Source organism: Buteo buteo, chromosome 19, assembly GCF_964188355.1.
Source record: "Buteo buteo chromosome 19, bButBut1.hap1.1, whole genome shotgun sequence".
In the NCBI taxonomy this organism is placed as follows: Eukaryota; Metazoa; Chordata; class Aves; order Accipitriformes; family Accipitridae; genus Buteo; species Buteo buteo.
Window position 1 is genome coordinate 11,616,013 of NC_134189.1, and position 27,104 is coordinate 11,643,116.

Genomic DNA, 27,104 nt, shown 5'->3' on the forward strand with positions numbered 1-27,104 from the left:
TTGATCTGATTTAACCCATCTGTGAAAAATTTCTTAAATGTTTATAACTTCTTTTATTTGAAGATTCCCCAAATGCTGGATATATGAATGCAAATTATTTTCTACTTTTATGTCATGAATACACTACTGTCACTGTCATATACTCCTATTGCATATTGTTACCTGTACCATCCTCCTGATAGTCTAAATCCACAAAGCGTAAATTAGGAGAGGTGTAGTGAGCTCTCTCACTAATTTTTTAAAAAAATTATCTGTTGTTAGAAACATTTGTATAAACCGCACGAAAGAAATGTAAATGGAAAAAGAGCGAATCTTTTCCAAACTAAGGAATTGTCTTTCCCTTTCAATGGCTGTTCACTCCTATTTGTTCAGCACCCAACTTGGGTTTGGCATTGGTACGAACGTCAGAGAAATTCAAGTCCTTGCTCCTGTGAGCTGACAGTTCAGTAGTAAAGAACATTAGTTCTTCCTCCCAATAGCTGCATTTATATAAGGTAACATTTGTTGTTTTTCATTTCTCTATTTATAGGTTAGCGAATTTACACAAATTGTTGAGATGGGGGCTAGAGGAGGGGAGAGTGAATGAGTGAGTGCTGGATATTAGTTTATTTTTTTTTTTTAGGGTACAGAAATTAAACTGTTGGTGGGGAATAGGCATTAGAATCTCCAGTGTATAGATCCTGGACCAACATTTTTGTTTCCTTTGCAGATACAAAAAAGCAGAGGAACGAGATCCTCTCATAGCAGCAATGCAAATATTTTTGCCTCGGATTCAGCAGCAGATGATCCAGCTTCTGCCTGATAACTCCCATTACTCTGTACTGCTTCAGAAACAAATCTTAAAAATCTTCTATGCTCTTGTTCAGGTTGGCATCTGTGTAGAGGAAAACCAAAACTTTTACTTTGCTGGGCACAACAACCCCCTTCAGTACACTCATGGGTGTGATTGAATAAGAATACCAATTTGGATAGGAAAAGGTCATGTACAATAAACAGCTTTTACAAAAATATGATCTTTATAGGTTTTTCTACTTAAAAACTGGTCATATGATCCCCCAGATTAAATTTTTAATGAACCTAAGTACTTTTGCACATCCTATCTGTAAGCTTACTGGAGAAATGTTCCTGTTTTTATAAGTCACACATAACTTGATATAAACTCTATGGGTATCTAGATTGTGCTAGTTGGCCTCTGAAAGTGTCAGTAGTGAATATGGTAGTATAATTGTCAAATAGTGCACTTCAGTGGGTGGCATTTATCATTATCTTCTGAAGATCTGGCAGAAATTACTTATTGAGGCACATGAATTTTACAGAGATGAGTTTGGCTTTTACAGGGATGAGTTCGGTGAGGAAGTACTCTTAGAGAATGAGAAACAAGATCCTACATAAGGAGCAGCCTGAAAATTCTTACTGGGGGTTAAAAAGCTAAAATAGTTTGTTATTAGATGGGGAAGGATTAAAAAGATCCCAAGATCCTATATTACTTTTCAATAGGTTGCCTGAATATTGTCACTTTGCTTTGGATTTTGTAGAGAAGTAAGATTTACTAGATAATAGCTAGGTAGTAATTAGGAGTACATTTCACTTACTAAAATGCTATTGGTTTACCCAAACCCTGTAATATAGACATTACTGTGGTCTCTAAAAGTTAGCTGGGCTATTGTGAAGAAGAGGAAGAAACAAAGAGAGTTAGCAAGTTCTCAGATCAAGGAACGTTCCTCACATAGTGTCTGCTCAGAAATTCCTCTGTAAATTGTACCAAGGAGGATGCAATTAGAGTAGTATAGATATCTAACCTAATTAGTTTTACTTTTACTTACATTCTGAGGAGGATGAGGTTTTAACTGCTGTAGAAACATCTACCGCTTTCAGAGAAAATTAGTATTTCGTGACTATGGGGTTTTTTCTTATTTCAGTATGCATTGCCGCTCCAGTTGGTGAATAACCAGACTATGACTCAGTGGATGGAGATCTTCCGTACTATCATTGATAGAAATGTACCTCCGGTAAGTTTTAGTTTTGTAAAGACCTCTGTTATTTGTGTGTTGGCATTTGAGGAAGAGTCAGCGTGAAGATTTTCTAAGTGTTCTTTTTTTAAGATGTCATCTAATTAAGATTCTTATCCTTGGAATAAGTGGTGTTTCTGACAGAAACGCAGGAAGATCATGTAAGCTGTCAGAATTTCATTGTCTGAGGTAGTTACACCATGTAAACTCCAATCTGGATATTTTGGAAGTTTCCAAATATTTTAGCCAATTTCTCTTGAACAAGAATCAAAAACTCATCACAAACCCATCATTTGTCTCCATTCCTCTTTTTCTTTCATCCATCCTTCATATTTCTTGAAGAACAAATTAAAAATAGTGATTAAATTCTTGTTTATGTGTGCAACATTAACTGGCATTTCCTAAGTTTTTTAGAAATTTATTTCACAACTTTAACATTCTTTTAATAGCTTTTGCATTAGTATGCAGTCAGGGTGTATATATTTGGAAGAGTTAGTGTCATGCTTAATTTTTAAGCCAGAGTGCACACTACTGTGTAGTATTCAAGTGTATGTGAGAGTTTCTGTTTTTTAAATATGCATAATTTTGCAATTTAAAGTACAGGCATTGTACAGGTATTGCACACGTGCAGTTATATTGACTAATTAAGATATTTGGAAGTTCCTGAATGTTATGTAACTGTTAACAAAACCAAAGCTTTAGTTGATTTTGTGCATTTGTATTAGTTTACTCAGCAAGGAATGTTTAAAGCATCATTTCTTTCAACAGTACACACAGCCAATTTAAAATAAATGTATTTATTTATAGGAGACTTTGCAAATTGATGAAGATGATAGACCCGAGCTGGTGTGGTGGAAATGCAAGAAGTGGGCATTGCATATTGTAGCTCGTCTTTTTGAACGGTAACAAACTAACAAACAGATTAAAAACTAAATTTGGGGTACAAATCTGTAACGTTACTTGAGGTGCGATTAGACAAGTGGATTGAACAGCTCATGGTCACTGAAGAGGTTTTCCTGCTGCTGCCCTCTGCCTTGCACTGGCACAGCCACTGGTCTGAGCTCTTAGTGAAATGATTTGATTCTCTAAGTGGCAAGAAACTAGCCCCACAGGAAAAGTACTTATTTATTTTTTTATTACTACATCCAGCTACAAGTGCTTATATTCTCAAATATAAAGGCAAGGCAAGATTTGAAAAGAAATCCATAAACATGGAAGTTACAGTGCTTGTGGCAAAAAGGCGGCTATATTTACTTGACTGTAGTACTGTACCTTATGATAATCTAAGAAAAGAAAAGGGAAGTGGGGCATTATACGGGGAATAATGGCTTAGAAGGAAACTGTGGGAAAAGATTCCTTTGGGGATGGAAGACTACTCAGGGTCCTTGTGTTTTAGAAAGTACTATGTTTTCCTGACACAGTTGATTTCTTACAATGTAAATATCTGTGTCCTCTTCTTTTTAAAGGTATGGAAGTCCTGGAAATGTAACTAAAGAATACTTTGAATTCTCAGACTTTTTTTTAAAAACCTATGCTGTGGGCATACAACAGGCAAGTACTGTTCATTTGTTTCTGAATTAGATCATTTTGGCTGAAAAAATTGCTTCATATCGAAGTTCATTCATTAAACAAAAGTGAACAGAGTCAGACAGGTTTTCCTTTTAGTGATTGTGAAGTTCTTTAGGACTCAGTGGCATACAACTGAGGTATAACAACACAAATTTTCAGTAATTCAAAAAATCCTGCAGGAAAATTTCCAGAAAAGGTTAGTGCTGATAAAACAATATTACCATCATGTATAAACATTCTAGATATAGCTGAAAGAAAAAACTGTTGATACAGAGGCCTCATGTCATAGAAGGGTGTATTTTCAGGCCACTTTTTAGTAAGTGCTTTTGCTGCAAACAACTTAGGCACAGTAAGCCAACGATACTGTTTTATTTCAGGAAGATACAAGCGAATTAGAAGGTGTCTAGAGAACAGCAGTAAAAGTTATTTTATACCTGGAAAGCATATTTTATGAAAATATAGCATAAATTCACAGTTTGCAAGGAAATTATTTTTGTTGTGGAATGCTATTTATTTGTGATTAACATGGTGTTGTGGAGACAGTTCAGTTCTGATAAAGTTGCATAGAAGAGAGGCAATTCCTGTCAGAGTTTTCTGTGTTTTTCTGCGAGCTCAACTGTATGCCCCTGGGAATGTGGGTTTCCAGACTTCCAGCATCTCCCTGGTTTGGTGGAATGGCTATAGCAATTGGGTGCCAGAAAGCCCTGAGAGTGCTGGCTCCCAGGCTTGGATGTTTTTGGCACAGCTGCTCCTGTTTCTCATTCAGCCTGCCATATACTAGATGACTAGGAGTGGTAGTTCCCAGGCTTTTGGCTCAGCTAAAGCTCTTGGGTCTGTCCAGGCTTTTGGGTTACATTCCAAACAGGCTCCTAAGAAGCCAGGAGAATGCAGTACACTGTCCTGCTCATGATCCTGGGCTCTTCATTCCTTTTGGCCTGTAAACCTTGAAAAACACCTAGGAATGCTGTTTTTCAAGTGACAAGCATTTGTATAATATGTATATCCAGAATATGTGGCTCCTCAGCATGCTGCCGGATGAAATATCCCATCCCTGACATGGCATCTGCAGGCTTCTCACAGTTTAAATTTCCACTGTCTTTGTCACTTCAAGTCAAATTTGACCTAGATTTCAAAATGCCAGGATTGTCTGCAAAACAAAATTACTTTTCTCCATCCAGTGACTTTTCTCCGTCTGACAACAGAATAGTTTATCCATCAGCATATTAATTCTGTGTAAGTATGTAAATGTTATGAACTAAGGAGAGGAATGGTTGTGGTAAGGCTGTAAGCATTAAATGAAAAGGGAAACAGTCTAATATCTATTCTAAACTCCTTGCAATGTTTAACTCCTGAGTGGAAAAATAGACTCCCATGGGCAGTTGTCATTTAAAATACTTGAAGTTTGTCTGTTAAGAGATTAGGGTATGTAGCAGAGGCAACAGTTTAGCTTTCAAGATAAATGGACTGCACAATCTTCACATTTCTTCCATTTCTGGTTCTTAAATGCTGATTTGTCATGTCTCCTTGCAGAGTTAGTAAGAATTCTATTGTGAATATTACATTACTAAGCCTTCATCACTTATTCATCAGTTGTTAAGTGCTGACATTGTGCTAGAGTCTATATGAGATACAGACAGTTCTTACCCAAGGAACGTATTGTATTAAAGACTTAAGATCAGACTTAGTACTCCTAATTAAGGAGTTCTGTTTAAAATAAGATTTATTATAATGTTGTGAAGAATTATGAAGCAGAATTGTCCTTCTGAAAATACATGACTCAATATTTTGTTATGCATTGCCCTTGATTCTTATTGTTATTCATGTACATGCCAATTCTTTACACTTATTAACAGTTAAAGTTCATCTGCCATTAGTGCAGATTAGTGGCTTTGTACTGTAGGTTTTTCTTCGCAGAGCAAGGCTTTATATTAAGGAAGCTTTGTGCGATAGAGTTTGTGATAGCATGCTAGGTGATGCTATCTGATGGTTACAACAGGTAATTGAAGTTAAGGGTTTTGCATCTCTTCTGATTTACAGATTTAGGTGGTAACCTATTTTTCTTTTCTAGTTTAGCATTTCTATTCTTATCACTGTTCTTCCAAAGCAATTTGTCTTCTCTAGGGGCCTGTCCTTAAAAAATGAACACAGACACCACTAACAGATTTAGAAGCCCACCAGTTGGAAAATCTGACTGTGCCTTTTCCTTATCTGTTCCAAGTTTTGCCGAGGCCTGTGTAAACTGTGAGCCTGTGAATATTGAAGTATATCTATGCTTTACAGTCACAAGTGATCACATGGTGGGGCTAGTAGTAAAGGTAGACATGTACATAAATGCTGCAGGATTAGATTCTTGATATTTAAATGATTTCTGATTTTTGGATCAAAGGCATTACAGTGATTACTAACAGTAGAATGTCTGCTGTAAAACTAATTAATCTGTCCATATATATTCACTAAAGAGGTGCACTGCACGTCTATGCATGAGGCAGAATTTTCAGTCTTCATTTAAAAATATCAATTTGTCATTTCTTTAGGTTCTCTTAAGAATCTTAGACCAATACAGGCAAAAAGACTATGTTGCGCCACGTGTTCTTCAGCAAACATTAAATTATCTGAACCAAGGCGTTATTCACTCTGTAACATGGAAACAAATGAAGCCACACATACAGGTCAGTGCATAAAACCCAGTCATAAACACTGCATGTCATCAGAGGGATTAAAAAACCCACCCCAAACCCCATCAGTTTTGCTGTTTTTAAAGAAGGTTTCATGAATCTTTCATGCAGCAATTGATGTGGGCAAAAAATAGCATTGCTACACAAATGTGGTTGTTTTTTTCAGTATTATGACTACCTTTTATTGCAGATATTGTTAACTCAATTAAAGATTCTGTTCCGTAAGTTCTTTATTTTTATTTTTGAAGTCTGCCAGACAGTCATCATGTTCTGGCTTTTATTAGTTGCTAGTGTTCAAAATTGTCTATAGATTTGCAAATTCATAATTGATTGTAGTGCAAAGATAGTGGGCAAAGAGAACATAAACTATGAGGAGCTGAACTCTGTTTTAAGGACGTGTTTTATAAGTCAACTAAGAACAAGTGAAAAGTGATTTTCATGCTTTTATTTTTTCGTATCATAAGCTCCCCTGTTGTAGTTAGTTAATCCCATGACTGTTAAGAGCAAAGAACTCTGAAATCCATTCTCATGTTAAGTGTTGCATTAGTGAGATCCTTCTGCAGAATGTGGTGTTCTGCTGTTTATAGACTATGTCCTGAAGTATGTTTTGTGTATGGTAATGTATTACTATAAAGTTAGATTATATAGTTAATGCTGTCTGGGACTGTTGCAAAAGGAAAGTATGTATATTGTAATTTATTTCTGTTAGCCAAAATAAAAAAGCACTGGTTAAAAGAGTCTTACTCTTCAGAAAAGTAGGTCTAGTATATTAGTGCATAGTGGAGGGAAGGAGTACTGGAATTTGATTTTATGTGCACTTATGTTTATTTGACTTGTCTAATATTAGACTATAACAGAAGAAGTGATATTCTCTCTAATGTGCTACAAAGATGAGGATGAAGAGCTCTGGCAAGAGGATCCATATGAATATATCCGCATGAAATTTGGTAAATATTTGTATTTAGCATTTATTTTTTGCTTTCATCATAACTGTACACTATAGTCCCAGTTAACAGTATGGCCACTGTAATGTCTCTGTCTTCACCAGTGTCCTGAACAATAGGAAGAAGAAAATTTGTTTCTTAAGTCTCACCAATTTGTAGTTAAAAGAAGGTAGATCAAGTGGGTTTTGGCCGTTTGTCTGATAGCTTTAAACTAAATGATTCTCTTAACATTTTTTTTCTACTTCACATGCTCAGTGCAGCCCAAATAGACTGGCTTGCTTACTTTTTAATGCCAATTTCAGAATCCTGAACTGCAGATGTCCCAGCTGTCTGCAAGTCCGTGCAGCTCTTGCTTTGACCAGAAGAGGCCTGACTTGCTCTTTCCCAATTGAAAATTGTTAATGTCTTCAGCATTTTTTTGCCAATTATTGTTACTAAATTGTAAGATAATTAGATACATGTATTCTTTCAAAAGACACAGTGCAGAATCTTGGGAATATCACATAGGACCATATTATGAATAATTACATTTATTAAAAGAGTCATGTCATTGAAAAAGAGAAGGATACTTTAAATATATAGCAATTTTAGCTGGAAAGCTCCTGTAAGCCAGGTGTCACAGACATATGTAGTGTTTGGGAATTTTTAATTAGTTGATTTGGGATTAGCATATGTGAAAACAGAATGTAAACTTTCATGGAATAATTAAAGAAACTTGGAGAGTTGTTATCCAAAAAATTAATCACAATATAGTGTGGATCACTGGGGTACAAATACATTGCTGATTTTTGGTATATGAATTCAGTTCTTTCTGTGTAAGTAGTGAACCCTATTTTTATATATAGCTGAGACAGTTAAATACAGATTTAAATTTTATTGTGGAAGGTAAAAAAAAACAAGCATGAAAGTACATTAAATTGGAGTTTAGTGAGACATATTTGGGTTTGGAACAAGAATTCCAGTAGTCTGATAGTATTTCTTAATCATGTTTTATCTTCAAGTTCTGAGGAAAAGTTAGTGTGAAATTTTAACCACATTTTAAGATTACCTTTTTTTATCTTTTTATTTCATTCAATTTGTGTAGGGATGTTTGGATTAGAACATGTTTAGTGCCACAGATTTTTTTTTTTTTCCTAAGATATAAATTATATTTTCAATATGATTAAAGGTTTACTTTTAATGAATGAAGCTAAAAAGCTTCAACTTTCAGCAGATTTAAAACTACCCCAGATCCAAGTAGTTTTTACATACAAAAAGTTTCCCATGAGGTTTTAATAAAATCAAACCAAAAATGTGTACATATGGTTTACAGATGGTACTGGAATGTATTGTTGTTCTTCCTATAGTGGTTTTAATTAAAAAAAAAAGCCAGGGTTTTTCATCCCTTAAATACTTGGTCTCAAAAGAATTAATGAATAAATAACGCATTCCTAATAAAGGGAATGATAAGTGGTCAGTAGATTTGGAAGGCAAGAAGTAAATGCTTTCATAAGCTATTTGACATAAGCTTGGGTCCGACTCTTTAGCCATGTGTCAATAGTTTTGAAGTTACGTATTCACCCTGGTTTTGTGATATCCCACAAACAAGATGGATTATAAAAATCTTATGTCATTCTGAAAAGGAAATTTTGTGGTTTTTTTCCTTTTTTTTTTTTTTTAATTTTTTAGATGTATTTGAGGATTATGCATCCACTACAACAGCAGCACAGAATCTCCTTTATACTGCTGCGAAGAAGAGAAAAGAGGTATGGAACTAATGGGTTTTAATTATTTGAGGTTTCCTTAATAATGTATTTTCCCTTAAATTTGAAGATGCTACAGGAAGCTAGTCTTGAAAAATCTACTTGCTAATACATAGTCAAACACTTTCCTGGCTGAGTGCTCTCAATTTTGGGAGAATTAAAATATGTGTGTATGTATAAATAAATAAATAAGTGGATTCCCCTTGCAGCTTCAAAATTAACCTGCTGGATACAAACTGAGTTGGAATAGATGTACTAGTATTTTCCCAAGTTTACAAACAGCCTCTGTCACAGCTGTTCTGAGCTTCCCAAACTGTAGCAGGGGGAAAAGTGAACCTGATCCTTATTAATTTTCACTGATTTTATTTAAAATTCTGTTGACAGCAATGAAATTAGCAAGAATGAAACAATTTCATACAGCTGCTTTTTAAATGAGGACATAACTTTTCTGTAGATCTTTCTATACTTAGAGTGATCTGTGCAAAAGTACCTGGTCAAGCCTGGAAAGCATAAGTCAGTTTGCTAAAACTGTGAACTTTTCTGGGTACCATTTTAACATCCAGTAAACATGGAGCTCTGTTTCTGGATGGATTTTCAGAGAAGAGCATGGTCTTTATGTCAGGTGGCATAGCCTATGACCTTTTTACTTCTTTCTTGTTGAAACAGTGCTTGCCCACTGACCTCATTTTCATAGTTTGTACTGAGACCATCAAAATGTCATAATATCTGAAAAGCACATAGTGGGTGTGGAAATGACGTTAAACAATTAGTTTTGCCAAGAAACCTTTCTAAGTCTAGTCAACTTTAGAAGTTACTGCCAAGATCAATAGATTAAAATAAGTTTATGAGGTTTTAGTCCAAGCTGTTCTTCAATATGTATATGTTCATACCTATATGTACACACATGTATGTATTTATATATGTGTGAGAGAAGCCAGAAGAGAAGTTAAGGGAAAAAATGGGTGAGATACTTTTTGAGCCTCTTGCCTTTTCATCACCTTTTTTGATTTGCTTCAAGACAACAACAAAAATACCTGATTTACTATTGCTAATGTGAAATTTCAAGGAGATTAATTTAATTTTGACAAGTTTGGCTGAAAAGTTGAAAAAGGAACCTTTTGAATTTTAACTATGGAAAGATGCTACACATAGTACCTCACAGTTGCTTTCGCCAAGATAAAGTTTCTACTTAAAAATGTCATTATGAAGTTTTTAACTTAAACAATGATATTAAAATAATTTGACAAAATGAGATTATGTGTTTTCTGTCTTACATAGGTGTTACCAAAAATGATGGCATATTGCTACCAGATTCTGACAGAGCCAAACATTGATCCAAGGAAAAAAGATGGAGCTTTGCATGTTATAGGATCCCTAGCAGATATTTTATTGAAGGTAAGTGGGTAAAGAAGTGAAAAAGGTTTGTAATTCTTATTATCAACTGCCATTTCCAATAAAAAAGTCTTAGCTTATAAAGTATGGCTAGTCCTTAGCCATATTTATAAAGTTTGTAGAGAGATTGCACTCTGCAATAAGAATCAGGGTTTGTTTCTTTAAAAATATTAACATTCCTTCCTTGTTTTCATATTCCCATTTTATACGCAGATTTTTCCTCTCAAGTTTTTCTAAAGCTCTGTTTGTTTGCTACAGAACAGTTCCTTGGTCCTCTCCTGCTTTACTAGTAAAATGGAAGGGCGTTAAAAAAGCAAACATGCATTCCGTCAATAACATCACCGATGATTCTTTAGCAAACCTACTAACAGCCTGCACTATTGTGGGCTGCTTCTGCTTCCAGAAAAATGTTTACTTAACATGTTGCAGGAATGCTTTGTCTAGCTTTCCAGCTTCCTTGTCCTGCAATGTGTGGCTTTAAGTCTTACTTCATCAGCCAGTTGGGAGTTTTGAAAATAACTGGAAAGAGCACAGAGTTTCTATCCTTCCTCCATTTTTTATAGACAGTGTCTTCAGGATTTTGAGTATTTTTCTGGAATTTGAATACACATTTAACCCGCACTGTTGCTTTCTAATGTAATATTGATTACAGTTTCCCTTATGCTTATAGACGGTGGAGTCCAAAATATGCCCTCTCTCCATGTCAAAAGTAATTGCCAAAAAGTTATCACTTTTTAGCATAAGAATGGCAGCCTTGTGCTGGAGGCTTCCTTTTAAAAGTAATTTATTTTATTTTATGTGAGTTGTCTCTCCATGCAGGATGTGTCTTCATGTTACAAGCAACATCTTACCAACATTTACCATCTATTTTTTACCGATGTACCAATCCACGATCTGATCTGAAATCCTGAAACATCAGTAACTTTTGCAGAATGTTTGTAGATTATGTTGGATTGTAAATGCCCTATCTCATGCCGGAGTATTACAGTGAAAGAGGAAGACATTTTTCATGTTGTGAGGTGCCTTGCATGTTAACTGGGGGTTTCTAAACCCATTTATCTCTGTCCTGACGAAAAAAAGGGGATTTATTCCAGTATACTGCTCCTATTTGAAATTTTCTGTCTTGAAACATGAGGTTACACTTTAATAATCCCCAAACACTGCAGGTGCCTCTCAACTCTGAATTTCTTGTGTTTGGGATTTGGCAGATTGAAAAATTCCAAGAACTTTTTTCTGCATAAAATGCTCGATTTGTAAGTGCTTTCTGGCTGGTGAGCTGACTGAGGTATAGATTGTAAGGAGCTCATAGACACAATGACGTTGCTTTAGCCACCTGGCTGTCCACAGTGGCTCCAGTTTAAGCATGCAAACCTCTGACCTATGTGCACAAGGGAAAATTCTTTTCCCTTCTCTGTGTTTTTTCTCTGCTCAGTGCTTCATCTGCCTCTCTGAAGTTTGGGGAGTCAATGTGGGAAAAAATGGTGTGTGCATTGGTGAAGTAGAAGTGTGATCACCCAAGATACATTTTGTATTGAATGTCCCCCTTCACCCTCTTCCTATCTTATCCAGTGAATCATTCCTTCAGGTGGTAACACAGTCCTCAGCATATATCTTTTCTAGTGTCCTGGGGCCATATGTGTTAGGAAAGTCCCAAGTATCCATGCTGGTGGTCCTGGCTTCCTGTGAATATCTTGGGATTTGCCAAGGTTGGGATAATGAAGGATAACGTTCATTGAATATCCTTCTCCAGCCAAGGAGATTTTCGTCACAAGGGAATTATCTTAGTCCATTAATAAACACGAAAAAGTTGTTGTAGTGTGTAAAATAATTAATTTTAATGCTTATAATAACAGTAGGTCATTTGAAACTCAGATCTGTTTCATACTAAGCTTATATTTATCTTCAGGTATGTATGTACTCCTTTGTAGGAAGAATGCAGGTACTAGGATATTGATCTTAATTAATTTTTAAGAAAAATCCTCTGGAATCAGTTGCCTTAAAGAAAATGAAAATTCCAGTTTATGGTATTGTAATGAGTAACATAGAGCTGAGTATTATACGTACAGTTCTTTCACTTATCTAGCTTTGAACTTGCTATGCTTCTGAGGTTTGTTCAGTTCAAGGTACGAGATCCAGATCTCTTCATGAGAGAATACCGTTATTACATAGATAAGTCATTGTATTTCCCATGGTTGATAGTTGAAATGGATTACTGGCTAGAATGAAGTATGTAAAATGAATGGTCTCGAAAATTAATTCTTATTTACACCAACAGAAGAGTGTCTTCAAGGATCAAATGGAGCTGATGTTACAGAATCACGTATTTCCATTGTTCATGTCTAACCTGGGGTACCTCAGAGCTAGAGTAAGTTCACCAGTTATATCAATTTCAGTATTTGCCATGATTCTTTCCTTTGCAGTTTGACTTTATTCTGAACGTTAATGAAAGAAATAAAGCAAATACATAGTAAAATTTCAAATAACGACCTTATACAGTAATTTTTCAGCATTTTGATTTAAAAAATTATTTGTCAGTTAAATGAATTGATGAAAAGTATGTGTCATATTATTGTTTACCTCTTACTATCGGACTGGAGAATTTGAGCAGTGGTTGTGGCCCTTTTGTGACCATTTTTTGTTAGCAGAACTCAATAACTAGAGTGGTTGGATGGCTGTGAAGAATAGGTAGGATTTCCACAGGGTAGATAATGACAGTTTGAGTGTAGCTTGAAGAAAGTCCCCGAGTGCCCATATCAGTCATAAACAAATAATTACTTTTCTTTAATTTCTGTTCTGATTCTTTTCCCCCAGAAGGACCAAAACTATGAGTGCCAGTTATGTGCATACTGAATTTATTGGAATTTGGGAAAGAAAAATAAAGAACTGCTTGAGTGCAAAAACTGTGTTATGTTTACTGTATGAATACACCATAATTAAGAAAAAAAAAAGCAATACATGCAAACAGAGAGATTGTTAGCATTGTTTTCTGAATCAGTTAAAAAATTCTACAAATTGCCATAGTCCCTAACTTGCTTTTCTTTTTGTCATGCAGTCCTGTTGGGTACTTCATTCATTCAGTGCTTTGAAATTTCACAATGAGCTAAACTTGAGGAATGCAGTAGAGTTGGCAAAGAAGAGCCTGATCGATGATAAGGAAATGCCTGTCAAAGTAGAAGCAGCCATAGCTCTTCAGACATTAATAAGCAACCAAGAGCAAGGTATGCTACAGTGATTCATCAGTTGTATACACTGATGTTTTTGGGTTTTTTTTTTTTGAAGAGATGAGGAGATTGGTGCAGATGTATCTAAACATTTCTGCCATTTAAAGACATAGATTTCAGAACATTACATTTCATTGTGTTTAGACAGCTTTACTTACTCATTAGTTACTGTATACATCCCAGAATTCCGAATTCAAATTTTTATGGCAGGTCTCTGCACAAAAGTTACAATCAACATATTTCTTTTAATAAAGTAAGTAACACCTGTCTTTGTTTTTCTTTAGTGAAGTGAAATAGTGTGTATGTTTAAGAACGAATGCTGCCTATGTATGAGGGCATGTATTCCCCCCAAACAGTGGATTTTTGTTGTAGATGGTGTTTCTGTATTGAATGTGGTAAATCTACAATTGATCTACTTTGTTAGTTTACTAGTTATGGGCTGTAAAAGTGCCTTGGGTAGGTTTTTTGGCTTTTTTTTGTTGTTGTTGTTAGTAAATTAAACTTAAAAAAATTATTTTGTTCAAGAGTATCAGTTACCTAGTAGTTTTGAGATACTGTATATTTGTGTTTATGGATAGTTGATTTCACCTAGTTTCAATTGTTTTTTTAGCCAAGGAATATGTGAAGCCTTATGTAAGGCCAGTTATGCAAGAGCTCTTGCACATTGTTAGAGAGACGGAAAATGATGATCTTACTAATGTAATCCAGAAGATGATCTGTGAATACAGTCAGGAAGTAGCTACTATCGCCGTTGACATGACGCAACACCTGGTAAGAGACAATACTAAAATAACAGTCCAGTCAGAAGCACATGCCTAGTTTGGTAAACATGTAATGAACTTTGTTTGAACTGCACATTGTTTAAAGTAATCTTTATAAAGGTCCGCCTCTAGTATTCACAATAATTTTTTTTCCTGTGTGAAGCATCTTTAAAACCTATAGGTTTTTCAAAATTACTGAATTTTGTCACTGGTTTTAATAAGCCAAGCTCTAACTGTTTAACATTTCAAATGACTTAACGTAGCCAGACTTCTCAAAGAAAGAGAAGTTCTTAATTTTCTATATTCCCCTTTCAAAAGTAAGGAGCATATTTTTCAACGCTGACAGCTCTTACAGATAAATCATTGCTGCTGTTGCATTAGCTGTCTTGGTTTTGCATGAGAAATTAGAAATGTGAGTTTGCTCTTGAATGTCAAGTTGGTTGGTTTTTTTTCATAGGCTGAAATATTTGGTAAAGTACTTCAGAGTGAAGAATATGAGGAAGTAGAGGACAAAACGGTTATGGCCATGGGCATCTTGCACACAATTGACACTATCCTGACAGTTGTGGAAGATCACAAGGAGGTGAGATTTTCTTTTATATGTCTTTTCTCCTGCTCTTCCGTCATGCCTTTCATTCATGACAACAAGCACTTCTATATGTTGCATTACTTGAGTTGACATGCATGTGCATTTACTATAGCAGGATGGTGGATTTGTACCAAGTGATTTCTGACAAATTTGAATTTAAAGCCCAGTTTACTTTTGTGATTTCTTAATTGTTTAGACCTCAACTTTGAGGAGAATTTATATCCTGAGGGTAAAATCCTTAGCCTTTATTCTGATAAACACTTCATTGGATGATTGTATTACAGACTGTTGAAATAGATTTTAGGGAGAAATATTTTGTGTAAGGCTGATTTTTTACAATGATGACTCATATTTTGTTCTTTACCCAGCAATTTCTTGGATAGAATTCCTAGGAATTGGTCTCCCAGTTGTGGTGTGATGTAAGTCTGCATTTCACATAATCAGGGAAGAAAGAGATTCTTTCTGCTTATACCACCTGGGCTGACTGAGGTAGGAAGCAGTTCAGTGACTGACCAGAGAGGCAAAGTCAGTCAGTAACTTTAAGCTCATTTGGCATGAAAGTGCTTTGTCCTAGATTGTTTTGCTTCCTTGATGTACAGTGAGAATGTTTCATTGCAAGTGTGAAATTTTTTTATGAAGCTTCTAATTTTAAAAATACATTAATTAAAATACTAATTATTTTTCTGTAAGACCACTGTTCCTTTGGGTTTCAGAACATCTTTCATTCCTTTACAAGAACACCTTGCATCTTTTGAAAGCTAAAATGAAATCTGGTAGCTAAGCTGAGCATCAGGAACGATAGTCTGAAGTGGATCTTCAGGTTTTAGCCTAGGAAAACCTTTGGGGTTGGGGTATTTTTGGTATAAACTTAGCAGCTTGTTTTTCTGTTGTGTGAAGCACAAACTAAAATATTGTGCAGAGTGCTCTTCATCTCAGGATCTTTAATCATTTTACAAGTGATATAAGTGATATAGAAATGATATATGAGGCTGAAAACTCCTTAGAAATTCTTTTCCTTTTCACCATTAAGTATGGAGAGAGTTTAGGGGATAACTTTTGAGTCAAGTGTCTGAAGGTAAGTGGATGAATCTGTGGTCACATAAACTCTTTGCTAGAACAAGCCCAGAAACCCTGACATCCTGCAAGATTATGTCTGTAATGAATGACCTATGGTAAAAACATGAAATGTCTGTATTTGCTGGTTTTAATTAGTATTATAATGTGGCCATATAGTTCTCCTTGTAATTTAGTGTAATTCATATATGTAGTCTCACTGTCCAACATGGCAAGGCTGAATCCTGACTTCAGCACAGTTGTATGCTCCCAATTTCTGCATGGGTTCCTCTTGCTGAGCCTACTCTGGGAAGCTCTCCATAGACCTTAGGCAAAAGCATCTCTTCCTTTCTTCCTTTTAACCCATTCTACTTCAAAGATTTTGGACAGAGGCTTTATCTCAAACACTTTGAATACAGTGTTACTTTATATCCAGACAGGACAACTGATACAGTTTTTTATAGGATCTATAGAATAACCATAAAATAAGATTTTTTTTAAAATAAAGAAAAATGCTGTAAGTGACAAGTTTTAAAGCAATACTGTTTATTGAAAATTTCAGTACTTACATCAGTGAGACCTTAATTCATAATATTGTGATTGTTATTGCAGCATTTAAAAAGTGATAAAAGCCTTTTTGCTTTGAAGAACTTCTCAAACTGAATTAGTCAAATACATTGATTAAATTACTGTATTTCTAAGTTTTTAAATAAATTGCTTTATGTTTTTATTTCAGATAACTCAACAGCTGGAGAGCATTTGTTTACAGATCATTGGCCTTGTTTTGCAGAAACACGTTATAGGTATGTTTTAGAGATAATTTTTAGAAAAACATTACAAGTTTTTACATAAAAAATTCCTAAGTTGATTATTGCAAACAGTACTATCTTCCTGAACAGAACTTCATCATTTTTTTGTGTGTGTGCTTCTTTAAAGGAAAGAAGACATTAATTTTCAGTTATGATTTGTTTCCCCTGATCTCCTTTTGTACTTTAGTCAGGCTGGCTACTGTGTTTTGGAGGTGAGACTCAAAAGCAGAAGATGCAGTTCTGGTTATAGTTCTAGCTAGCTGTGTTGAAGGACAACATCTACAATTACATTAGTATTTTATGGACATGGTCTGCAATTAAATCACTGCTTTATCCATACCCTGCACTAAAGAGCTACACAGTTTTGTGATAAGGCGTTCAAGAAAAAGCAAATGTTGAGAAAATAAAAATGTTTTTCAGTAAATGGTTTAGAAGCAATGTCTCTGATGTGCTGGTAAGATATTTTTCAGGTGTGTATTTATAATGAAAAACTATGCATATTGTTGTGACTATAGCCAACATAAGGCCCATCTAAGAGTCTTTTCCAATTTGTATTATTTTTCTACATGTTGATTTAGTTACTAATTGCAGTCTTCTAGTTGTTATATGACTTGGGGCTTGGTTTCAGATTTCAAGGTATTTGCAAGCTAAACTTATTTTTTAAAGCACCCTACTTCAGATTGTTTCTCCTTTCCAGAATTTTACGAAGAAATTCTCTCCTTGGCCTACAGCTTGACATGCCAGATGATTTCACCTCAAATGTGGCAGCTTTTAGGTGTTCTATATGAGGTTTTCCAGCAGGATTGCTTTGAGTACTTTGCAGGTATGATCATTTCTATTCTATTGATGTTTCCAATGTTTAGGGATTCATCTCTAAAACCCACCTTAATAAGGGTCGCTTCCATTTAGTGTCTTGGTTTAAAATGATCCTGTATTTGAGTCATGCCCTGACTGTCTGTTTAGTGTGGGAGTGTAACAGGAGTGTATTTAAGTAGGAGAAACATGTTCAAATCTGTCAGTGTGATCAGTTATTGTAGGAGGTCCTGAACTCAAAGAAAGCTGAAATATACAAAGTTAATGTGAAACTGCAAATTAATTAATTAAAATATAGTCCTATTCTATTTCCTCTTCTGAGAATGCACCCTGCATGGTGCACTTCTGAAGAATTCTGCTAGAATAGACTTTTGCAGAGTTTGGATTTCCAACCATATCCAAGAATTTGTGCTAATGAATTCCATTATAGGTCTACAATCTCACTGGTTAGTTAGCACTTGCATGGATTAGTTTGTAATTTTTTTCTCTTTTGTTCTCCCTGTTCTGCAGATATGATGCCTCTATTGCATAATTATGTGACCATTGACACTGATACTTTACTGTCTAACCCAAAGCATTTAGAAATCATTTATGCTATGTGTAAAAAGGTAAGGCTTCTGATTCTTACTGTTGCTTTTATCACTGGTACTTAACAATCAGATTAGCGGAGTGACCTGAACATGCCAGGTAGTGCCCAGTCATTTCAGAACAAAATGAAATTTCGTGTCGTCTCAGTTCTGAGTACACATAGCACCTTCACACTTTTTAAGTGACATGCTTTTTAAAAAGTTACACGCACAAATCTGTGTGGGAGAAAGTTGCTGTTTGTCTTGACTCTCTTCTATGAACAGCTATTTTGGTAAGTAGAGGAATTAATGAAGCCTGATTTTCCTGTGTTGTTTTATCTTGTGATTGGATTCTTTAGTTGTCAGCTAAGGGGCAAACTCATTTGAAGTTCTTCCTACATTTACAATGTTTCTCTTTTATGCTGATTCTCTCATGTATAATAAAGTGTGAGACCACACTGCAGCCTTTCTCTGATTTTGGGCACTATAGAGTGTTACGCATCTAGCTACCTGCTTATTTTTAAGAAACTTATAGAAATTGAATGTGTTTGAGAATTCTGCTTCTTTGTCAGGTTTGATTGACACTGAATGTAGGGTTGAAATGTACTGAGAAGCAGCAGTCAGTTTCACATGTATATGCATATATATAGAGTGATTACGTACATACAACTAGCTTAGAGATAGGACTTCACTTTGCCAGACTGTTAATCTGCCAGTGTCTATTAGAATTGAAGTAAAAAACCAGGAACAGAATGTGGAAAATATCAATGATTCATACAAGTTACATTTCCTTTAAAAAAGGGAAAGCATTGACATATAAAGAATACTAACATTCATAAAGAACTATAGCAATTTCTTCTAAATTCTTAAATTCATCTTTAGCCACTTATTGTTGTTTATGTCCTGTAGAGATGATTTTTATATGTCTTAATTCCTCACAAAATATAGCATGAACAGATATGTATATGCCATGTAGAGGCTTTTTGATGTGTGCAGGTACAGGAGCACTTGCTTTCAGAGTTGTCAGTGATTAATACTAATAAACTAAATTGTCATTCTGGTTGTTAGGTATTAACAGGAGATGCAGGAGAAGATGCAGAGTGCCATGCAGCCAAACTCCTAGAAGTAATTGTTCTTCAATGCAAAGGACGGGGTATTGACCAGGTGATATATATTGAACAAGTTTTCTCTTTTATTGGTTTCCAATGATATGTGTATGATTCCTGAGAAAAGCAGTTGGAATTAGACAATTTAAGGAAAATGTAAAGTGTAGGAATGGGGAGAAATACAGAAAGAAGTAAATGAGCTCCGGAGAGTTTGTAATGTTGGGTTTTTTTCTTTTCTTTTCTTTTCTTTTTTTTTTTTTTTTTGAGATTAGAGGGCATGACTGGAAAATGAATATAGGCAGAATGAGAAGGATATAGTATGATGTGCAGGATTGTCTTTTCTTGCTTTCTTCCAATAGGATTTCCCTTCTGATGCAAAACACACATTGTTAAAACTATTGTGGCTGAGAGGTTAACCTATACATATCCAACTACTGAAGTTGTTTCAAACAATGTGAACTTGGTCCTTTTTAATATTTCTAATTACTCAGTGCATTTGGAAATGAAGAATTTTTAGTGTGGCTGATTTGTGATTGCTGGGAAAAACATAAACACAATTTTCCTGAGTTTCTTAGAACACGGTCTTAGATAGTAGTCTTTTTCCTATGAAGGGCTAAATTCTGTTCTCATGTTTTACATAACACTCCAACCTAAATTAGTTTAACATATCATATTTGATGTTGCCACAGTATAATGCATGGACTTCAGTGATAAATTTTCAGTTAATTTCACTGAAACCAATATAACTTTACTAATGTGAATCTGAAGTCATTGAAGATAAAAATGTTCCCTAAAAGATTTTATTTTTAAAAGAAATCTGGGAGGGATTAAAGTGAATTGTAGGCATTTGCATTGATATAAGTATGTGGTGGAAGGCTTAATTGCACTCCACAACTCTGTGAATTAAAATGTTTGCACACTGAACTGAAACTCGTAAACTAAAACATTCGTAATGCTTCACAGATTATTATAAAGCATAAACCTGCCCACTGAAATATTTGTAGATGTTTATTTAATTGTGTAGAAATTTGTGCATACTTTTATCTGAATAAGCTCACCCATTTCAAACTTTTAGAGGAAATTTAACATCACTTTACATTTATTAGGAAAAACTTCCTTTTCTTGCAGGTTTAGGTAATTTCATTTTTAATGCCTGTTAGTTTTGAAATTGCTGGATATCTTTATGCAAAGATAAGAATGTCTTTGAGTTCTTTTCTAAACCTTTTATACACACTAGAACAAATTCCACCAAATGGCCCCAAATATTCTTGTCTGTGCTGAGAATAACATTGGCAATTTTTAGCTCAGAGAATAGCTGTTTTGGGGAAGATTTATAAAGCATGTAATCAGAGGCTTAAAATGCTTTTATACTAGGAATTGAATAGAATGCTTTCCTAGGTTATACCTGGACTTCAGTTAACTCTGGAGATCAATTCTGGTAAAAGTTTTTTGAACTTTCATATAATCTGGCAACATGTATAATGCCGGTTTGGTTTTTTTTTTTCCTCTTCTTCTCCTTTATATTTATATGCCCAGTGTATTCCACTGTTTGTGGAGGCTGTTCTGGAGCGATTAACTAGAGGAGTTAAAACAAGCGAGCTTCGTACCATGTGTCTTCAGGTTGCCATAGCTGCACTCTACTACAATCCTGACCTACTTCTGCACACTTTAGAGAGCATCAGATTTCCACACAATCCTGAGCCCATTACTGCGCAGTTCATAAACCAGTGGATGAATGACACAGACTGTTTTCTTGGGCAAGTATTGTCTTTTTTCTTTTAAAAGTCCATGGTTTTGATTTTTTTGTTCACTTCTGTTCTTATCCCTAGTCATGTTGATGAAAGAGTTCTCATTCCTTGGTTAGTCTAAATAACAGTAATCCACAGCAGGTCTAATTGCTGCGATGCCAGTAAAGGTGACCTATGTCCATGTAACTTTTCCAGGTCTGTTGAGCTACGTGCTGAATTTTTTGTGTTGTGAGGATACAATGGTACAATGCATATCATATTTCAGAATTCTTTTAAGTTCCTTAATCACAAACTATCTGCTTCTCCAAGAGATGGTCCAGCATGCATTAAGGGTAATATTCAGAGCTGACCAACAGGATTTCAGTGAGCTGTTACCTTTTTTTCTGAAACACTGTATATGTATTTTCTGTTCTGTATTTTATAAAGTATTTTGAACTGCTCCATTGAATGTTAAAAAACCATTATTGTGTCCAATGAATCCCACACTCTGATTTTAATCCCTGCAAGTTGTTCATGATCAACTTGCATATTTATCGTTATGCCATTGATCTACTGACTGTTTAGCATACTCCTGAATTTAAACCTCATTCCGACCTCCCTTGAACATGTGTGTACACTGCAGGAGCATGCACTTGGGCAGGAGCTGAACCTTTGTAAAGTAAATGAAGGTGGACAAAGCCTGTCATCACATAGCTAAGCATGCGCTTGATGCTGGGTGGATGTGAAGTCCAGTGCTTGACAGTTAGTGCTTCAGCCACTCAGCTGAGATGTGGCGTCTGACTGTGAGATTCAAATCCACTTAAGGGCAAAGCAGACAGTCAGATGTAGTTAACAGCTACCTCTCACCTTCCTGCTTTGAGTTATGTTTTGTCACTGGGGCTCACTTCTGACTGCCCGTGTATGGATAGGCTTAGAACATGTCTTCTCTGTGCATAGTCTATGCCAACAGACTAAGTGAGGTGCCAGCGTGTTAGGAGTCATGCCGTGAATGAGCATGGGCCAAGACAGGCAGCACCTGACCCATGGATGCATACCTTATTTTAGGCTGTCATTCTTTTCCTACCTGTTTTTTACTGGTAGAGTCTTGTCTTTCCAGTTCTAAATAAGTCTCTGTGGGGCTTCTTACAAGGTGGTTTCTCCAATCCCCAGTCATCCAAATAGCTTTTCTCCATACCAATTCTTATTTGAGTTAACCTTCCCTGAACAGAATTATATGCCATCTTGGTATAGCTGCATTATTGCCTCAGTGTCCATCTTTAATTTAGAACTGTGTGGTGCATTACAGCACTGCATTACCTTTTTCATAACTGTAATAAAATAGTGACTTCCAATCAATCAATGAACAACTAGTATATTTTGCTCTCAGCATGTCTTTTGTAGTATTTTTAAAACCCATACCAAATGTACATGGTAAAAATTGTTTTCCTCCCTCCTCTGTCCTAACTACACAGTTTAGTGGGATGAGGATGAAAGTGCAGTAGTTTGTAGAATTGCAGCATAGACTACCTTATTTCAGGTCTGCACATTAATTCTGTCTATTTTACTAGAATGAAAGCAACTTGGAGATACAAGAGAAATTGACTGCTTTGGTGTTTACAGTGCAGATTCCCCATTCATGTCTGTATTTGAAGGTATTACTATAGCAGTCTCTCCTTGAACAAAAAAAAAATTAAAAATACTAAATTAAACAGTTAAAAAGTGGGGGAAAAAAATCTCTTATTCATTATAACAAAACCAGACCGTTCATAGGATCACAAGGATTCTGACTTCTACCTGCTGTGTATACAAAATGTCTACAGTACATCCTGTATCTTAACACAAATGCACATATTATCAATTAGAGGGGTTACTTGAGTTGACAAAGAAGTCATAAAGGACCCAATGTCCTTCATTTCTTGTGGAGTGCCAGTGACTGAAAAATGGTATCTTAAAGTCTACCTCTCCAATGCCTTGTGGTAATATTATTGTTAATTACTAAATTATTTTTATATCTACTGACTTTAGAAAAGAGCAATGCATTTTAGGATTTCTGTGTACCGATATTTTTTTTTTTTTATGGCTGGAGCAAAGTTCTTGAGATTCAGCTCTTTGTGCTGTCATTTTTTCTACTGTGTATCAAATGCTGAACGCATACAGAGACAGTAGGAAAGAAGATACTCCCTGCAGGTGGTAAACTTGTAATTCTTTTTTTTAAGAGAAATAAAAAACGAAAGAGATTTATAGCCTTAAAAAGTTCATCCTGGAACATTCAATGAGAAACTAGTCAGATCCAGACAGGAAAAATGCTGTAGATCTGACTAGACTCCAACCTCAAGTACTCTTGTGAGCTACAGCTTAACTTTCAGTTCTTTTGTGTTGCTTTTCAAAAAGCATCAGCTACTGCAACTACTGTTCAACTAAATTCTTCACAGCTGAGACAAAGGTTGACAAAGTCTATGAAAATGAAACACGGGGATCATGATGCTAGAGTCTGCTCAGACTCTGCACTTGAATGGCAGCAGAAGATTAAAATATATCTCTTTGACCTGCTACTACCAGCAGTGAAATAAATACCTGTAATATTGCTTAAATCTAAAAACGACTCTTCTTTCAGTGCTGCCTCCTCAGTATGTGGCTTCCAGGTGTAGGGCTTTTGCTATAGTACTGCTTGTCAGGCGCTGTGATGTGATGTGATGTAAGGGACTTCCTCCCTTTCCCTCAGGACAGCATTGCTTCTAGAAGACAATTTGTTTTAGTAAAGGTACTAAGGGTCACCATCGGAACAGCAGCCAGATATTCAGAGGCCTAACTGAGCAACAAAAGACAGAAATGCAAACAAAATCTGTCTGTCTTGAAACCCTTCCTTGGGTCCACCCCTGCAGACTTCATGTCTTCGTCAGTGAAGACAGCAGTGGGCACCCTGATTTCTATAGTCCTTTTTCTCACCAGCCATCATTCACTGCTGCTTTGGTTTACACTTTGGTTGCTTTCCAGCAAGAGGCAGTTTTAGGCTTAAATTCAAATCAGTTGGAACACTCACAGATCCTAGACAAACTGGAGAAGATCAAAATAGATCCACCTCCAGGTGTGAAGGACCAGGTGAATCTTACTGCCATTTCTTTGTCAGCCGTGCAGGAAACCTGTGACTTACTGGTAGCAGTAGTTCTTCAAGATGCTTTGTGCACATACATCTCTGTCATTCTGCTCCTGTGAAGTCTTAGTACTCATAGATCCTGCTCTGCCAGCAGTAGGGTTATGCATGTCTGCATAGTCTCAGGCTGGAGCCAACGGTTTTTGCCAAAAGAATGCAGTATTTCTTGAGCAGCACTTGTGAACGCATGAGATGGAATCCATGGGAGTAATACATCTTGGAGGGGAAAAGCAGTTACGGTAAGATAAGTAACTCTTCTTCCATGTTATTAAAATTATGGAAACTATTTAAAACTTATTAGAAATTTGAAATATTAAAAATGATCCAGGCAAGGAGAGCTCAGAACTCATTGTAAGACTGTGCATAAATCCAGCACGTCATTGTGGATATTACGTATTTGTGGATGTGTGCCCATAATGCCCATGTTCCACAGTGTATTATATTTATTTATTTCTAAATGTTTTCTACAATAACTTCAAACCAAAAAGCCATTTGTAGAAACATTTGTTCCTTATTGGTTTCCACCTTTTCGCTGGCAGCTGAAATTTGGGTGAGACTTCTGCATGACTTAGGCTTACTCTCATCTAAAAATTCTTCTGTGGAAATTAGGGTGAAAGGAAAATCTAACTTGCTTCAAAAAAACCTCAATAAGTGGTTTTATTTTTTTAGAAGCTGAATAGGGGGATTTATTTGATAGGAGTTTAAATAGTCAGAAATCCTATTTTTCTCAGAGGTGTACATAAAATCCCAGTCTTCTATAGGAAAACAGGGTTAGTTCCAACTTTGCAACTAGAAGGAAATGGCTAATTATTTGCAGTTTGTCCAGGAACTGGATTGATGTAATAGAAAGCAACTTGATCCTCACATAAAGGAGCACAGCAGACCAGTAAAGGAAAGGCTTAGTGATTTCCTTTTGAAATGCTTTCAGCTTGGTTTAAAATACAAAAGATTCTTAGATCTTTTTGTCCTATATTGGAAAGAAGTGTATTAGCAAGAAAAGGTCCTGCAGATTATAAAGACCACACGCAGCTTGTTAAAAATAGACTTACCTAGGAGTTGTGCATTGCACTGCCATGTGTTATATGTTTAGCACTTCAGGCTTCATATACCAGTGAGGGAGCAAGCAGAGTTTGTGATTGTTAGGGAGGATTATTGTGTGTTGCTGAGCAAATAAGTATGGATCTCGAAGCACAAATCACTGAGGAGAATCATATCCAGGTTCCCTCGTGCAGACAGAAGGGTGCTGAAATAATGAGCCTTTTGCTAGCAGAGGAATAGTCCTGAAACCATCCTTTGCCATTACAAAAATATGTAAATGACATAAAACTCTGTTTTGCTTGTCCAGTCCTGTGGGTACTTGATATAGCTGTGGCATAGTAGAATGCTGAACTTCAGGCAAGGCAGATGCTTATCCTGCTGTTTGTCTCTGCTGGCAGGTGGAAGGAACAAGTCTCTTTCTGGCTCAGGTTCACTAAAGATGGCTTAATGCCTGGATTTCTGCTGTCCTGCTGGGCCTTCTAATAACACACATATTCTGAAGACATGTGTTCATTCTCACAACTTCTCTGGTTAGAAGCTTGAAAATGGAGCATGACAAATATGCTGTATTTTTTGGCCATTTGGGCTGCTTCCTAATGATGACTCCCTTTTAAACAGCAATGCTTGATTCTTGCACTTTTGTTTGCTGTCCAGAAAACATAATTTAGTATGAAGCTAAGCCACTAATTACTAAGATTTTTTTACATTTTACTGTGTTTCATTTTGCAGTTGGCATTGTGTAACGGTAGCTTTTTCAAATGTATTATAAAAGGTAGTGCCAAGTGTCATTAACTACTCTGGCGCATGTACACTGAAATTGCTTCATTATACATTTGGGGCTTGAAGAAACCTCATGTCTTCCCAGTGTCAAGATGCAGGATAGAAATCTTTTGCATAGATTACAGAGCTTTGGTCAAACTTGGATGACGGTGCTGGCAGAGAGAGGAGGTAGAGAAAGTTGTTTCCTTTTGCACTGGCAGTAAGGACAACTCTCCCAAAAAAGCTATGCTTCATTCATCGGTAGCATCATCTTTAGCTTGGATTTTGGTCTTCACAGTGTTGACATGAAAGCAAATGGCGATGAGCTTGTTTTCAACATGGATAAACTGACAGGCGTAAGGGGTCTAATTTTTTTTTTGTGAAAGTAGACCCCGTTCCCCTAACTCAGTTTCCTTGGTTGATTTGTGTGGCGTCTTTTGTGCCCCGTTCCTTCTGAAGAGAAAGTATTGCAGTTACCAGTGATGGAAGGACGCTCTTGACCTGCTTGCATTTTGGAACATTTTTCAACATGTAATGGAGCAGCCAAACTCAACATGACAAAGTATGTCATTTGATATGCTAGTTGACTTTGTTTTTCTTGGAAGGTCTTCTGTGATCATAATGTTACCCATGGTCATATATAATTTATTGTTGTTGTCAACTACTCTGAGAATGGAATCACCTCACTAAGCCCTAACAGGACTAGCAACGTGGGAGGTGTAATGAAATCCCTCCAGATCCCCAGCCTTGTTTAAGCACATGAAAAGTTCAGAAAGCTGTAACACATGATCACTTGTATTACTTGAAGAATATTATAGTTCAGTAGCATGTTATATGGGATCTTTGGTAATGGAATTGTAAGCACTTTTAAAATTGTATTTCTACAGCAATTTTTGAAGTGGTGGATTGAGCTGGCTCTTCCCCTGTAAGCTTTATTGCAGTCTGTGCACATCTTATTGGTTTCTTCTCTCTCAACTTGTATCCTCTTCATTCCAAAGTAAAACTGATTCAGTATTGGAAATATCTACTGAGGGTCTGGAGGATGGCCATTTTCTGCCAGCTCTGGAAGTTTGCTTGGTTTCTGTAGGTCTTGCTGAAACTTCTTGCTGGAACTACTTGTCCTGCAGAAGGCTTACACAGAAGCTGTCAGCATCAAATTGAATAGTTCAAACAAAACAAG

General features: G+C 36.0%; 1 protein-coding gene across 3 annotated transcripts in view; it reads left to right on the forward strand.

Annotated features, from left to right (window-relative positions):
* Nucleotides 1–27,104, forward strand: part of IPO8 (importin 8) — a 46,623-nt gene that overhangs the window by 13,777 nt on the left and 5,742 nt on the right. For 2 of the 3 annotated variants that reach the window (XM_075050992.1, XM_075050993.1), the window contains exons 5-21: nucleotides 710–866; nucleotides 1,920–2,009; nucleotides 2,817–2,911; nucleotides 3,476–3,560; nucleotides 6,113–6,247; nucleotides 7,101–7,200; nucleotides 8,866–8,942; nucleotides 10,218–10,334; nucleotides 12,607–12,696; nucleotides 13,384–13,549; nucleotides 14,163–14,323; nucleotides 14,771–14,896; nucleotides 16,692–16,758; nucleotides 17,462–17,587; nucleotides 18,088–18,185; nucleotides 19,212–19,307; nucleotides 20,786–21,006. In XM_075050992.1, the coding sequence (XP_074907093.1) occupies nucleotides 710–866; nucleotides 1,920–2,009; nucleotides 2,817–2,911; nucleotides 3,476–3,560; nucleotides 6,113–6,247; nucleotides 7,101–7,200; nucleotides 8,866–8,942; nucleotides 10,218–10,334; nucleotides 12,607–12,696; nucleotides 13,384–13,549; nucleotides 14,163–14,323; nucleotides 14,771–14,896; nucleotides 16,692–16,758; nucleotides 17,462–17,587; nucleotides 18,088–18,185; nucleotides 19,212–19,307; nucleotides 20,786–21,006 (2,007 nt within the window). Of the gene's footprint in view, nucleotides 1–396; nucleotides 495–709; nucleotides 867–1,919; nucleotides 2,010–2,816; nucleotides 2,912–3,475; nucleotides 3,561–6,112; nucleotides 6,248–7,100; nucleotides 7,201–8,865; nucleotides 8,943–10,217; nucleotides 10,335–12,606; nucleotides 12,697–13,383; nucleotides 13,550–14,162; nucleotides 14,324–14,770; nucleotides 14,897–16,691; nucleotides 16,759–17,461; nucleotides 17,588–18,087; nucleotides 18,186–19,211; nucleotides 19,308–20,785; nucleotides 21,007–27,104 lie in introns of those variants that run through there. The other variant, XM_075050994.1, reaches the window with a different exon arrangement.